The sequence below is a fragment of the Salmo salar genome, chromosome ssa11 (assembly GCF_905237065.1).
Source record: "Salmo salar chromosome ssa11, Ssal_v3.1, whole genome shotgun sequence".
Taxonomy (NCBI): Eukaryota; Metazoa; Chordata; class Actinopteri; order Salmoniformes; family Salmonidae; genus Salmo; species Salmo salar.
The window spans coordinates 51,217,033-51,231,680 of record NC_059452.1 but is presented as its reverse complement, the minus strand read 5'-3'; the positions used below and the strand labels follow the sequence as shown (position 1 = coordinate 51,231,680).

The 14,648-nt window shown below is 41.7% G+C and overlaps 1 protein-coding gene across 1 annotated transcript in view; it reads left to right on the top strand.

Annotated features, from left to right (window-relative positions):
• The window catches only part of LOC123725250 (vacuolar protein sorting-associated protein 13C-like), a 33,351-nt gene extending 19,250 nt beyond the window's left edge, over positions 1-14,101 (top strand). Inside the window, exon 6 of the mRNA XM_045690387.1 lies at positions 13,604-14,101. Within this exon, the coding sequence (XP_045546343.1) occupies positions 13,604-13,737 (134 nt within the window). The 3' untranslated portion in view covers positions 13,738-14,101. The remainder of the gene's footprint in view (positions 1-13,603) is intronic.
• Positions 14,102-14,648: the final 547 nt, after the last annotated feature.

Here is a 14,648-nt window from a genome sequence, read left to right as displayed (position 1 = left end):
CCATTTAGACAGTAGGCACATTTTAAATGAACTACTGAACTGTCACTGGCTGAAGTGTATGGGTGACTACACCAGAATAAATAGAATAAGACTGAAAGATAATCAGACTCTGGGGCCCTAAGGGAACACCTGACTGCAGGGATGATGGGTTTCAATAGTTTGAATCAGTATTTTATTGGACTTGAAAGTTCTGTCATAGCAGCACTTAGAAGTGTACCATATTCCAAAGAAAATAGAGGATTTCTGCATATAGCAATAAAAAGCTTGGATCTCTTTTCATATGTTATTTAACACTGTGTATAGCCTACACTATACGCTTAGTGCCATAGATATGCTACAGTATGTAATGTTAGATTCTAGATTAGGCTACATGTTATTGTTTTATTTGCTGTATGTAAGGGATGGCAGGACCATTTTGAGTGATCTCTGTCCCAGCAGTGCTCTGTGAAGGAGACTGCCTGCCTTCAGGACTGTCTTTGTCTCTGTGGCTAACTCAAAAGGACCTCTTTCATCTCTGACGTAACATTATACCAACATTATATAATTGAAAAGCGTCAATCTGGTACGTTTTTTTGCAAAAAAGATATGCCTCAAGAAACATGATGCTTATGTGTATACATTGCATTCAATTTGGGGAAGATTAGTGTCACAATATTGATGCCTAGAGATGAGCATCAGAGATGCTTTAAGTGATTTATAAAGTGTATTTAATCAGGGGAACCCATTAAGACCAGGGTCTCATTTTCAATGGTGCCCTGAGGACAACATATTCAGCATGAACATTTTCATTTAAAAAAAGGGGTTACAGTTAAAAAATTAAAAATATTTAATTTTTTATAATTTAATACCACAATCAATTTTTATATTTTATCTAAACAAATGCACTTCTCATTAACCTGTTAGGGCTAGGGGGCAGCATTTGCACGTCTGGATAAAAAAAATGTACCCGATTTAATCTGGTTACTAATCCTACCCAGTAACTAGAATATGCATATACTTATTATATATGGATAGAAAACACTCTAAAGTTTCTAAAACTGTTTGAATGGTGTCTGTGAGTATAACAGAACTCATTTGGCAGGCAAAACCCTGAGACATTTTCTGACAGGAAGTGGATACCTGATGTGTTGTATTGACTTTAAACCTATCCCATTGAAAAACACAGGGGCTGAGGAATATTTTGGCACTTCCTATTGCTTCCACTAGATGTCACCAGCCTTTACAAAGTGTTTTGAGTCTTCTGGAGGGAGATCTGACCGAACAAGAGCCATGGAACGATGATGTCCCATTAGACACCTGGCGCGCGAGTTCATGTTGGGTACCCTCGTTCCAATACGTTATAAAAGAGTATGCATTCGTCCACCTTGAATATTATTCATGTTCTGGTTAAAAAAGGCCCTAATGATTTATGCTATACAACGTTTGACATGTTTGAACGAACGTAAATATATTTTTTCCCCTCGTTCATGACGAGAAGTCCGGCTGGCTTAGATCATGTGCTAACAAGACGGAGATTTTTGGACATAAATGATGAGCTTTTTTGAACAAAACTACATTCGTTATGGACCTGTGATACCTGGAAGTGACATCTGATGAAGAGAATCAAAGGTAATGGATTATTTACATAGTATTTTCGATTTTAGATCTCCCCAACATGAAGTCTAGTCTGTATCGCAACGCGTATTTTCTGGGCGCAGTGCTCAGATTATTGCAAAGTGTGATTTCCCAGTAAGGTTATTTTTAAATCTGGCAAGTTGATTGCGTTCAAGAGATGTAAATCTATAATTCTTTAAATGACAATATAATATTTTACCAATGTTTTCTAATTTTAATTATTTAATTTGTGACGCTGACTTGACTGCCGGTTATTGGAGGGAAACGATTTCCTCAACATCAATGCCATAGTAAAACGCTGTTTTTGGATATAAATATGAACTTGATAGAACAAAAAATGCATGCATTGTCTAACATAATGTCCTAGGAGTGTCATCTGATGGAGATTGTAAAAGGTTAGTGCATCATTTTAGCTGGTTTTATGGTTTTGGTGACCCTGTCTTTGACTTGACAAAACATTACACACAACTCTTGTAAATGTACTGTCCTAACATACTCTAAATTTATGCTTTCGCCGTAAAACCTTTTTGAAATCGTAAAACGTGGTTAGATTAAGGAGATGTTTATCTTTCAAAGGGTGTAAAATAGTTGTATGTTTGAAAAATTTGAATTTTGACATTTATTTGGATTCAAATTTGCCGCTCTTGAAATGCACCTGCTGTTGATGGAGTGCACCACGGGTGGCACGCTAGTGTCCCACCTAGCCCATAGAGGTTAAACAAACTCAACATGAGTCTCCTAAACTGCTCTAGCAGCACCAGGGAATCAAGACGCATGGTGTTCTGCAGGTTATTCCAGGAATGGGGGGGCATTTAAACCTGAAGAAGGATCGACCTAATTCAGTGTAGACCCAAGGAAAGTCAAGAGTTAAACAACCCTCTGAACGGGTTTCGTAACTTTAATACTATAACAACGTAGTTAGGTAAGCCAGAAGTCTGAGGAGTAGATATTTGTAAACAAAAAGGGAGACATTTTTTTGAAACCTTTTTGATACAGGATGCAGTGATGCATATTTAACACATCATCTAAATGGAGCGTAGCAGCTGATACGGTGCTATGTCCTGGTCTATAACCAGACTGGTGCCATATAAAAGGAGAGGAGCAGCTGATACGGTGCTATGTCCTGGTCTATAACCAGACTGGTGCCATCTAAAAGGAGCGTAGCAGCTGATACGGTGCTATGTCCTGGTCTAAAACCAGACTGGTGCCATCTAAAAGGAGCGTAGCAGCTGATACGGTGCTATGTCCTGGTCTAAAACCAGACTGGTGCCATCTAAAAGGAGCGTAGCAGCTGATACGGTGCTATGTCCTGGTCTATAACCAGACTGGTGCCATCTAAAAGGAGCGTAGCAGCTGATACGGTGCTATGTCCTGGTCTAAAACCAGACTGGTGCCATCTAAAAGGAGCGTAGCAGCTGATACGGTGCTATGTCCTGGTCTATAACCAGACTGGTGCCATCTAAAAGGAGCGTAGCAGCTGATACGGTGCTATGTCCTGGTCTAAAACCAGACTGGTGCCATCTAAAAGGAGAGGAGCAGCTGATACGGTGCTATGTCCTGGTCTATAACCAGACTGGTGCCATCTAAAAGGAGCGTAGCAGCTGATACGGTGCTATGTCCTGGTCTATAACCAGACTGGTGCCATCTAAAAGGAGAGGAGCAGCTGATACGGTGCTATGTCCTGGTCTATAACCAGACTGGTGCCATCTAAAAGGAGCGTAGCAGCTGATACGGTGCTATGTCCTGGTCTATAACCAGACTTGTGCCATCTAAAAGGAGCGTAGCAGCTAATACGGTGCTATGTCCTGGTCTAAAACCAGACTGGTGCACGTTTAAGAATAGAGCGAGAAGTTAAAGTTCTTGTCTCTTAGCGAGTTGGCCAGGGATTCTAAAAGTTTGGAAAGGAAAGATAATTTAGAAATTGAATGGTAGTTATCTAAGTCAGAAGGATTTAAAGCCCAGAACCATGGTAGTTATCCAAGTCAGAAGGATTTAACCTCTATGGGCTAGGTGGGACGCTAGCGTGCCACCCGTGGTGCACTCCATCAACAGCAGGTGCATTTCAAGAGCGGCAAATTTGAATCCAAATAAATGTCAAAATTCAAATTTTTCAAACATACAACTATTTTACACCCTTTGAAAGATAAACATCTCCTTAATCTAACCACGTTTTACGATTTCAAAAAGGTTTTACGGCGAAAGCATAAATTTAGAGTATGTTAGGACAGTACATTTACAAGAGTTGTGTGTAATGTTTTGTCAAGTCAAAGACAGGGTCACCAAAACCATAAAACCAGCTAAAATGATGCACTAACCTTTTACAATCTCCATCAGATGACACTCCTAGGACATTATGTTAGACAATGCATGCATTTTTAGTTCTATCAAGTTCATATTTATATCCAAAAACAGCGTTTTACTATGGCATTGATGTTGAGGAAATCGTTTCCTCCAATAACCGGCAGTCAAGTCAGCGTCACAAATTAAATAATTAAAATTAGAAAACATTGGTAAAATATTATATTGTCATTTAAAGAATTATAGATTTACATCTCTTGAACGCAATCAACTTGCCAGATTTAAAAATAACCTTACTGGGAAATCACACTTTGCAATAATCTGAGCACTGCGCCCAGAAAAATACGCGTTGCGATACAGACTAGACGTCATGTTGGGGAGATCTAAAATCGAAAATACTATGTAAATAATCCATTACCTTTGATTCTCTTCATCAGATGTCACTTCCAGGTATCACAGGTCCATAACGAATGTAGTTTTGTTCAAAAAAGCTCATCATTTATGTCCAAAAATCTCCGTCTTGTTAGCACATGATCTAAGCCAGCCGGACTTTCGTCATGAACGAGGGGAAAAATATATTTACGTTCGTTCAAACATGTCAAACGTTGTATAGCATAAATCATTAGGGCCTTTTTAACCAGAACATGAATAATATTCAAGGTGGACGAATGCATACTCTTTTATAACGTATTGGAACGAGGGTACCCAACATGAACTCGCGCGCCAGGTGTCTAATGGGACATCATCGTTCCATGGCTCTTGTTCGGTCAGATCTCCCTCCAGAAGACTCAAAACACTTTGTAAAGGCTGGTGACATCTAGTGGAAGCAATAGGAAGTGCCAAAATATTCCTCAGCCCCTGTGTTTTTCAATGGGATAGGTTTAAAGTCAATACAACACATCAGGTATCCACTTCCTGTCAGAAAATGTCTCAGGGTTTTGCCTGCCAAATGAGTTCTGTTATACTCACAGACACCATTCAAACAGTTTTAGAAACTTTAGAGTGTTTTCTATCCATATATAATAAGTATATGCATATTCTAGTTACTGGGTAGGATTAGTAACCAGATTAAATCGGGTACATTTTTTTATCCAGACGTGCAAATGCTGCCCCCTAGCCCTAACAGGTTAATACATCATAGACATCAAATGGTTGAAATGGAAATAAAGTCTGTGAGTCTGTTACTGCATCATTCTGTACAATCTGTTTCAGAGGTGACTAAAGGACTCCCTCTAGTGGAATCGGATGCATTTTCAGAGACTATTCTTTCAGACAGGTGGTCAGCTGAAGCAAAATGTTTATTAAAAGCACCACACATTTCTGTTTAGTCTAGAATGGGACCAGATGCTGTAAAAACCTGCTTGGGGCAACAAGGGTGGTGGAGTTTTGTTTTAAAGATTTCAATAAATTGGCTGGATTACCACCACTCTCTGATACACAATTCCAAAAATTGGTCAATTTCATTTTATTTATTTATTATTATTTTTATTTTTTTTCTACCCAGAGATGGACACATTTCTCAAATGTCTGGAGTACTGCCAATCAGATGTGGAATCAGTCAGTCTAGCCTTAGCCCAAGCTACATTTCTTTCTCAGACAGTTCATGTGTGAACCAAGGATTAGATCTATCTTTTACCCTTAGCTTTTTGTATGGCGAATGTTTATCTGCAACAGAGTTAAACAGGGAAATAAAACAATTAAGTGCCTGATCCGTGTCAGTGAAAGTTGACACAACCCACCAATCACTCAACCCCAGCTCAGTCCAAAGAAAATTGCTCATTAATTAAAATTCAAAACATTTCTCTTTGTAATAATACGTGAGCGATAATTAGGGAGCTTAATGTCTCTTATGCAGGCAACGGGACAATGGTCACTGAACTCATTAGAAAATATCCCATTGGCTGTGAACTTATTTAGAATATCTAAAAAATATTATTCTATGAGATAAGTCAATGCATTAATGTCTGGCATTTTTTTTTTCTCTAATCCTCTCACTCCTTCTCTCTCCCACCCCTTCTTTCACCCCCTCCTCCCTCTCTCTTTCTTCTCTCTCTTTTTCCCTCATTCTTTCTCTCTATTCTCTAATCTCCCTCCCTCCCTCCCTCTCTGTGCCTCCCGAGCCCCCCGCACCTGTCTGATTCAGAGGGGTTGGGTTAAATGCGGAAGACACATTTCAGTTGCATGCATTCAGTTGTACAACTGACTAGGTATCCTCCCTCTCCTTTCCCCCTTTCTCTTTACATCCTCTTTATCCTCCCTCTTCTCTTCTTTCACCCCCTCTCTCTCCCCCTCTCTCTTCTGTTCATTATTTTCCTCTCTCCTTCCCAGCTTCATGAGGTGTCACCTGGATGGCAACAAATAAATCCTAAGTGGTTTTAATGGGCTTTCTCCATTCTTCTGATTTGTTTTCTACTCAACCAAACTAGGACAAAACTGACAGTAAAGTAGTCTAGAACCTTTCATTCATTTAGCACTGGTAAGTGGATCCATACTGGGCATTAATATGGAGTTGGTCACACACTTTTGTTGCTATTACAGCCTCCAGTCTTCTGGGAAGGCTTTTCACTAGATGTTGGAACATTGCTTCGGGGACCTGCTTCCATTCAGCCACGAGCATTAGTGAGGTCGGGGCACTTATGTTAGGCGATTAGGCCTGGTTTGCGGTCTGTGTTCCAATTCATCCCAAAGGTGTTCGATGGGGTTGAGGTCAGGGCTCTGTGCAGGCCTGTCATGTTCTTCCACACCAATCTCAACAAACCATTTCTCTATGTACCTCGCTTTGTGCACAGGGGCATTGTCATGCTGAAACAGGAAAGGGCCTTCTTCAAACTGTTGCCACAAAGTTGGAAGCATAGAATTGTCTAGAATGTCATTGTATGCTGTAGCGTTAAGGTTTCCCTTCACTGGAACTAAGGGGCCTGAACCATGAAAAACAACCCCAGACCATTATTCCTCCTCCACCAAACTTTACAGTTGGTACTATGCATTCGGGCAGGTAGCATTCTCCTGGCATCCACCAAACCCAGATTCGTCCGTCGTACTGCCAGATAGTGAAGCGTGATTCATCACTCCAGAGAACGAGTTTCCACTGCTCCAGAGTCCAATGGTGGCAAGCTTTACACCACTCCAGCCGGCGCTTGGCATTGCGCATAGTGGCCTTAGGCTTGTGTGCGGCTGCTCGGCCATGGAAACCCATTAAATGAAGCTCGCGATGAAGAGTTATCATGCTGACGTTGCTTCCAGAGGCAGTTTGGAACTCTGTAGAGTGTTGTAACCAAGGACAGACGATTTTTACGTGCTACGCACTTCAGTACTCAGCGGTCCTGTTCTGTGAGCTTGTGTGGCCTACCACTTCACGGCTGAGCCGTTGTTGCTCCTAGACGTTTCCACTTCACAATAACAACACTTACAGTTGACCGGGGCAGCTCTAGCAGGGCAGAAATTTGATGAACGGACTTGTTGCAAAGGTGGCATCCTATGACGGTGCCATGTTGAAAGTCACTGAGCTCTTCAGTAAGGACCGTTCTACGACCAATGTTTCTCTATGGAGATTTCATGGCTGTGTGCTCAATTTTATACACCTGTCAGCACCGGGTGTGGCTGAAATAGCCCAATCCACTAATTTGAAGGGGTGTCCACAGACTTTTGACCATGTAGTGCCATCCAGCTTCCAGCCATCCAGGACCTCTATACCAGGCGGTGTCAGAAGAAGGCCCTAAAAATCGTCAAAGACTCCAGCCACCCTAGTCATAGACTGTTCTCTCTGCTACCGCACAGCAAGCGGTACCGGAGCACCAAGTCTAGGTCCAAGAGGCTTCTAAACAGCTTCTACCCATAAGACTCCTGAACAGCTAATCAAATGGCTACCCAGACTATTTGCACCCCCCCACGCTGCTACTACTCTCTGTTATAATCTGTGCATAGCCACTTTAACAGCTCTACAATCAATAATAACTCTACCTACATGTACATAATTATCTCAATTACCTCGATACCGGTGCCCCCTCACATTGACTCTATACCGGTACCCCCTGTATATAACCTCCACATTGACTCTGTACAGGTACCCCCTGTATATAGCCTCCACATTGACTCTGTACCGGTACCCCCTGTATATAGCCTCCACATTGACTCTGTACAGGTACCCCCTGTATATAGCCTCCACATTGACTCTGTACCGGTACCCCCTGTATATAGCCTCCACATTGACTCTGTACCGTAATACCCTGTATATAGCCTCCACATTTACTCTGTACTGTAATACCCTGTATATAGCCCCACTATTGTTATTCACTGCTGCTCTTTAATCAAATAAGATTTGTAGTGTACAATTAAAAGACGATGTATTGCCCAGCCCTTATCCTGTACTGTGTGTTTTAGATGTAATATTCATCTGTTTAACTGACACAGCCAGAGAAAACACTCGTGCTGCTAGGCAACCACTGGACACAAAGTCCTTGAATTATCCATGGACACGAACACAGTCCTGAAGGCAGTCGAGGGAGGGAGGGAGGGAGGGAGAGGGGGAGAGAGAGATAGACAGACAGACAGACAGACAGACACTCTGTTTCAATGTTCTTACTATCCATAACACTAGGAGAGGGACTGTTTCAATGTTCCTACTATTCATAACACTAGGAGGGAGAGAGAGACACTGTTTCAATGTTCTTACTATCCATAACACTAGGAGAGGGACTGTTTCAATGTTCCTACTATTCATAACACTAGGAGGGAGAGAGAGACACTGTTTCAATGTTCCTACTATTCATAACACTAGGAGAGAGAGAGACTGTTTCAATGTTCCTACTATAGCTGATTACATCAAGTACAAAATAACACGTAGCCTAATATTCAATATAAAACATAATGGCAGTAATTGTTTTGTCTGTGTGGCCCAGCCCAGGATTAACTCAAACCTCTATTACAAAAGCACAACAGGAAAAAGCAACATGTTTTCTCCTTGTGAGGGAAAAAGTTTTCCTTTACAGCGTAATTGGTGGTGTTGGGCTATAGATGGTCATGCAGTAAGCAAACATATATATTAATGTTGTGATTAGCATACAGATTCAGCAGTGGTGTAGTGGAGGCTATACACCGTATACCCACTTCATTTTCAATGGGCATAGCGTATACTCCTTAATTCCCCACAATGCATATCAAAGTAGTGTAGTGGAGGTAAACACTATCAATTAATACGGCTGATGGAACAAATCAGAATGTTTTAGCTTAAAATGCTGCTAAACTATTATTTATTCACATTTTAAGCGCAGCAATGTGCACACGACTGTATGCCTACGTGCAAATGTTCCAAAATGCATTTTGCCGGGAAAACACAGTTTCATGGACAGAGATGGAAATATCTGTTAGAATATAGAATGAGGGGAGATCTAAAGATGCAACAACTATCATGGGTTGCTAATATGACTGGGATTATCAACAACTATCATGGGATGCTAATATGACTAGTATAATACCTTTAGTGGCTTGAAAACCAATAGAACAGGAGAACGCATAATGAGGAAGTATTTATAAAATAACTGGCTTCGCGTTTCTTTTTCCTCTCCCCAATTTCGTGGTTTCCAATTGGTAGTTAGTCTTGTCTCATTGCTGCAACTCCCGTACGGACTCGGGAGAGGTGAAGGTCGAGAGCTGTGCGTCCTCTGAAACACAACCCAACCAAGCCACACTGCTTCTTGACACAATGCACACTTAACCCGGAAGCCAGCCACACCAATGTGTCGGAGGAAACACCGTACACTTGGCGACCGTGTACGGCGCCTGGCCCGCCACAGGAGTCGCTAGTGCGAAACTTGGCCAAGGGAGAAGGGCATCCCTGCCGGCCAAACCCTCCCCTAACCCGGACGACGCTGGGCCAATTGTGCGCCGCCCCAATGGGTCTCCCGGTCACAGCCAGCTGTGACAGAGCCTGGACTCGAACCCAGAATCTCTAGTGGCACAGCTAGCACTGCGATGCTGTGCCTTAGACCGCTGCGCCACTCGGGAGGCCTGGCTTCGAGTTTCTATTGTGGGGTTTTGTCCAAGTTTCAAACAATTAAGGAAAAGGAAAAATATAGCGACGCTAATAATGGGCCTAACCGTCTTCTGGTTGGTGGAAAGGATTTCCCAAAAACCTTCTCAGTTAAAGGTTAACTAGATACAAAGAAGCCTCTGCCTACCTGGCAGAATGATATCATGATTATTTGCATCAATCTGGTAGCCATTTTGTTATGCATACTCCATCTCATGTGCGCTACAGAAACCCCACTAACCAAACAACAGTATTAGGTGCCTGCACACTTGAATAATTTTTTTTTTTTAAACGTTGATTTTCCCAGAAGTCAAAAGTGGTTTCCTGATGTGGTTTAAGCGTTGTTATGGACTTAGAACATCACAATTTTTCTATAATATAAAGTGTGACTTTGAGAGTAAAAACCTAAAGAAAAAAAAAAGCAACAAATGGCTACTGGATTGAAATCTGTTACCTGTGAATTTGTGACTCAGTTGACAGCCTCATTTAGATCAGATCATATGAGCCTCCTCAGAACTGGGAGGATGATGTCATAGTGAATAGAACAGTGGATTGCACAATGGGCCTCATCTACTCTCTCCTACCAAGCAAAAGAGCAGTAACTTCACATTTTGGTCGAAAATAAGTTACTGACATATTTATATATATATTTTTTAAATATATTAGATGTCTTCTTTATCATGTGGACAAATTCCCGGTGTTCTGTTCTGGAGAAAATGGGAGGTCATGTCTGCAGTAACTACAAAAAGTTCCAGTGAAACCAAGGAGGAAAGCAGTAACTACTATCACTCACGTCAGTTACTGCCTTTTACCTTGGTGTCACCAAGCTTTGGGCTGCAGTGTCTATGATGTACCCTTTTTTTGTTGTATTTTTTTATTTGTTCTTTGCTGATACAAGTATCAAACTATATGAAACTGACAGCTACATACGAATGCATTTATGAACACAAGTTTGTGTAAAAAAATAAATAAAAAAAAAAATCGTCATGGAAACGTATTCCATTGGGTGTACCAAGCAAGAAGGCAGTAACTGCTGTCTAGGGTCAAAGGTCAGGTCAGGGTCAATATGAATAAAACATTACCTCATAGTAAGACAACAGTGATCTGCCTACAACTCATTTGTCTGCACAATGGAAAAAAAACTTTTTCAAGACATTTTTCTCAGTTATACTCCAATGAGCAGTTACTGCCATTTTTGTTTGGTAGGGGCAGTACTGTTAGACTAGGCTACTTAGATATAATACTGTCCTGGGCAAATATCCTCATATTAACCTGTGTTGATTTTATACCAGCCACATCCAAAGATGCAGAAATAATGTCCTGGCCAAATACATTATCTTCATATTAAAGGGATATGTTGGGATGTTGTCGATGAGGCCCTTTTATCTACTTCTCTAGAGTCAGATGAACTTGTGGATAGCATCTCCAATACGAAGGATGTTAAAGGTAGTTTTGCGAGCCAACGCTAACTAGTGTTAGCACAGTAACAGGAAGTTAGCAATTGTGCTAGCACTAGTTAGCAACTTCATTCAAACCGCACATAGAAACAAATAAAATGGTATCCATGAGTTAATCTTGACTCTGTGGAAAGTAGATAAAGGAACTCATTGACAACATCCTGAAGTATCCCTTTTAACCGGTGATGTTTGCACCAGTCACATCCACAGAAGCAGAAACAATGAATGGCAAGAACAAACACAGTAATGTACTCCTTGCTGCTCTGGTAGAGAGCACTGTGACACACACACACCAGTCCACCTCTACATTTGGTATGGCTGTTTTCTAATTGGGTATCTGGTCTTGTGTGTGTGCGTGCAGTACCAGTCAAAAGTTTGGACACACCTATACATTCAAGGGTTTTTCTTTATTTTCATTATTTTCTACATTGTATGAAATAACACATGGAATCCTGTTGTAACCAAAAAAGTGTTAAACAAATCAAAATATATTTTAGATTCTTCAAAGTAGCCACCCTTTTTCTTGGCATTCTCTCAACCAGCTTCGTGAGGTAGTCACCTGGAATGCTTTTCCAACAATCTTGCTTTTCCAAAAGTTACCACATATGCTGAGCACTTGTTGGGTTGAGGTCAGGTGATTGTGGAGGCCAGGTTATCTGATGCAGCACTCCATCACTCTCCTTCTTGGTCAAATAGCCCTTACACAGCCTGGAGGTGTGTTTTGGTCATTGAAAAACAAATGATAGTCCCACTAAGCGCAAATCAGGTGGGATGGCGTATCACTGCAGAATGCTGTTGTAGCCATACTGGTTAAGTGTGCCTAGAATTCTAAATAAATCACAGACCGTGTCCCCAGCAAAGCACCTCCACACCATCGCACCTCCTCCTCCATGCTTCACGCTGGGAACCACACATGCGGAGATCATCCGTTCACTTACTGTGCGTCTCACAAAGACACGGTGGTTGGAACCAAAAATCTCATCAGACCAAAGGACAGATTTCCACTGGTCTAATGTCCATTGCTCGTGTTTCTTGGCCGAAGCAAGTCTCCTCTTCTTATTGGTGTCCTTTAGTAGTGGTTTCTAGACAGCAATTTGACCATGAAGGTCTGATTTCATGCAATACTTCTGAACAGTTGATGTTGAGATGTGTCTGTTACTTGAACTCTGTGACGCATTTATTTGGGCTGCAATCTGAGGTGCAGTTAACCTCTAAACAGCAGAGGTAACTCTGGGTCTTCCTTTCCTGTGGCGGTCCTCATGAGAGCCAGTTTCCTCATAGCGCTTGATGGGTTTTGCGACTGAACTTGAAGAAACCTTCAAAGTTCTTGACATTTTCTGCATTGACTGACCTTCATGTCTTAAAGTAATGATGGACTGTCATTTCTCTTTGCTTATTCGAGCTGTTTTTGTCATAATATGGACTTGGTCTTTTACCAAATAAGACTATTTTCTGTTTAACACCCATACCTTGTCACAACACAACTGATTGGCTCAAATGCATTAAGAAGGAAAGAAATTCCACAAATTGACTTATAACAAGGCACACTTGTTAATTGAAATGCATTCCAGGTAACTACCTCATGAAGCTGGTTGAGAGAATGCCAAGAGTGTGCAAAGCTGTCATCAAGGCAAAGGGTGGCTACTTTGAAGAATCTCAAACATAAAATACATTTTGATTTGTTTAACACTTTTTTGAGTTACTACATGATTCCATGTGTGTTATTTCATAGTTTTGATGTCTTCACTATTATTCTACAATGTAGAAAATAGTCAAAATAAAGAAAAACCCTGGAATGAGTAGGTGTGTCCACACTTTTGACTGGTACTATAGGTTTGTGTAGGGCTTGTTTTGGATGGTTTCCCAGACCAAGATCAACCGTTTCCTGGACAAAAAAACCCACCCCTCTTTAAATCTAGGACTAAACTTAAACTTGGTTTATACAGTGGAAGTAAGCCTATAGTCTATCCATGGTTGAATCCACACAGTCCAACCGGCAACTAAAGCTCTGAATGTTGAAACGCTAACACCAGTTAAACTGTACTGTATGTATGTTACTATCAACAGTTCTATGTCTATCCACTATGTAGTCATGTTGTCTTGTTCTATTTGATATAAGTACCAAAACATCACCTGAAGCCCTGAATATTGGAATTCCAACACCCGTTGTGTTTATTAACTATGTCCATGGTGTGTTGTTTCAAAGCGATAAAGTATGACGCTGCGAAGGAGGAGCGTTACCAGCAGGAGGCCAAGCAGAAGGAGCTGCAGCGCATTGAAGACGCGCTACTGATGGCTGCTCGCAGAGGTGAGGAGACAGGAGTTAAACTAGTGGACTGACATCACAGAGGTGAGGAGACGGGAGTTAAACTAGTGGACTGACATCACAGAGGTGAGGAGACGGGAGTTAAACTAGTGGATTGACATCACAGAGGTGAGGAGACGGGAGTTAAACTAGTGGACTGACATCACAGAGGTGAGGAGACGGGAGTTAAACTAGTGGACTGACATCACAGAGGTGAGGAGACGGGAGTTAAACTAGTGGACTGACATCACAGAGGTGAGGAGACGGGAGTTAAACTAGTGGACTGACATCACAGAGGTGAGGAGACGGGAGTTAAACTAGTGGACTGACATCACAGAGGTGAGGAGACGGGAGTTAAACTAGTGGACTGACAGATATTAGGTTCTGTTCTGTAGTGTAGTGGACCAGCCAGGTATTAGGTTCTGTTCTGTAGTGTAGTGGACCAGCCAGGTATTAGGTTCTGTACTGTAGTGTAGTGGACCAGCCAGATATTAGGTTCTGTTCTGTAGTGTAGTGGACCAGCCAGGTATTGGGTTCTGTTCTGTAGTGGCGCAGCCAGGTATTAGGTTCTGTTCTGTAGTGGAGCAGCCAGGTATTAGGTTCTGTTCTGTAGTGGACCAGCCAGGTATTAGGTTCTGTAGTGTAGTGGACCAGCCAGGTATTAGTTTCTGTTCTGTAGTGGACCAGCCAGGTATTAGGTTCTGTAGTGTAGTGGACCAGCCAGGTATTAGGTTCTGTTCTGTAGTGGACCAGCCAGGTATTAGGTTCTGTACTGTAGTGGACCAGCCAGGTATTAGTTTCTGTTCTGTAGTGGACCAGCCAGGTATTAGTTTCTGTTCTGTACTGGACCAGCCAGGTATTAGGTTCTGTAGTGTGGTGGACCAGCCAGGTATTAGGTTCTGTACTGTAGTGGACCAGCCAGGTGTTAGGTTATGTTCCGTAGTGG